The sequence below is a fragment of the Populus euphratica genome, unplaced genomic scaffold (genome assembly GCF_000495115.2).
Source record: "Populus euphratica unplaced genomic scaffold, PopEup_1.0 scaffold1527.1, whole genome shotgun sequence".
NCBI lineage: Eukaryota > Viridiplantae > Streptophyta > Magnoliopsida > Malpighiales > Salicaceae > Populus > Populus euphratica.
In genome coordinates, this window is record NW_011501372.1 from 42,442 (window position 1) to 43,870 (window position 1,429).

At 39.1% G+C, this 1,429-nt stretch overlaps 1 protein-coding gene across 1 annotated transcript; it reads right to left on the bottom strand.

Moving 5' to 3' along the window:
* Positions 1-12: 12 nt before the first annotated feature.
* On the bottom strand, positions 13-992 carry LOC105117778 (ankyrin repeat-containing protein At5g02620-like). Its single transcript, XM_011015538.1, has 2 exons — positions 181-992; positions 13-76 (listed from the first exon to the last, which is right to left on the bottom strand). The coding sequence occupies exons 1-2, from the start codon at positions 897-899 to the stop codon at positions 22-24; spliced, it is 774 nt and encodes a 257-aa protein (XP_011013840.1). The 5' UTR covers positions 900-992; the 3' UTR covers positions 13-21.
* Between the last annotated feature and the right edge of the window lie 437 nt (positions 993-1,429).

A 1,429-nucleotide genomic window follows, 5' to 3' on the forward strand; every position in this document is an offset into this window, starting at 1 on the left:
TGAAGTGGATTCTCCCCTTTTTCATCTTTCCGGCGCAAAAGGCCTGGCTTTTTTTTCGCTATTTGTTTCAATATTTCTGAAATTAATTTAACTCGAATGAAAATAGATCAAATAATGAAAGAAACACTAGCATGTTAGAAGGGAAAATATATGAATGAGAAGGGAAAAAAATCATTTTACTTCTCTCTTCCTTGGACAGCGGCGTGCACAGGAGACTTTCCTTCTAGCTTGTTAAGTAAATCAACATCATCACGTACAGTATCCATTAGAGTAGTGAGCATCTTCTCATCGCTATTCTCGACTGCAACATACAAGGGAGACTTACGTTCATTGTTTTCTGTATATAAAAGCTTCGAGCTCTCCGAAACAAGAAAACGGGCCAAAATGTCGTGCCCATTAACGACTGCATCATGTAAAGCTGTGTTTCCCCTATTATTCTTCATCTCCAAAAAGTTAGGAAAGTCGCTGGCTCCTCCATGGCCTTTTGCCTTGTTGATAAGAACTGTTGTAGTTCCCAGCTGTCCAGCTCCGGCTGCTAAATGAAGTGCAGTATCATCGTGGAAGTTTTTCCTCACCATTAGAAGCGGAAAATGTTGTAGAAGGAGCTCCGTCACATGTTTGCTTCCATTGCTTGCTGAAACATGAAGCAATGAATTTCCAGAAGGGCTAACTTGTGTGTAAATGATGGATGATAGTTCCGCTGATGAAACACACCGCAGTTCACCAAATAATTCATCAGATTTGTCTTCTGCTGCGTACTTGTACAACTTCTCATCCATCATTTTCTTTGGGTCATCATCACGTGGTATTTCGGGTGGGAAACTCTCTGGCTGCCACTTCCGGCACTCCTCATCTCTCTGATTCGAGGATTGTCCGCATATGTTTATCGATAATTCCATAACTCTGATTATGAAATGGTTCTTGGATGTAGCTCTATTGTTGCAACAGTGGCAGCGAGAGGTTCTTAGAAGGTTTTTAGTGCAACGGTGACAATTTATTTCTTGAATTAGCTTTGTTGTTGCCACCAAGCTGGTCTTCTACTTATAGAAGGAGAGAGTAATGGTGCTGTTACTTAGAATCCAAGTACAGTGTTAGCAATCGGGCTCAAACAAGATACACACTGGCCTTAATTAAACTAATTAATGCCATCACTTTAGGCACCAAACTGATAATCTTAGAAAAAAAAAAAAAAGCAAGGCTTTAACAAGATCATCGTACAACACCATCGCTGTAATAAAATAATTAACATTTAACAAGGAGAGTGATCTTTTGAAAGTAGAAAAAGAAGGCCTAAAAACAATGAGATGAGACGGCATTAATTTGTCCAGCTTACTTTGTGGATTCTTTTACAGTCTTGAACCAGCAAAAGGACTCGAATTTTGCATGCAAGAAATTATACAAATTAATGTGCATGGATATACAAAGAAGA

Bases quoted from the DNA above. Each gene is read 5' to 3' on its own strand.
- LOC105117778 (XM_011015538.1), bottom strand. From the start codon at position 899: ATGGAATTATCGATAAACATATGCGGACAATCCTCGAATCAGAGAGAT. The intron at 77-180 runs GTAAAATGATTT...AATTAATTTCAG, and splicing joins GCTGTCCAAGGAAGAGAGAA to AAATATTGAAACAAATAGCG.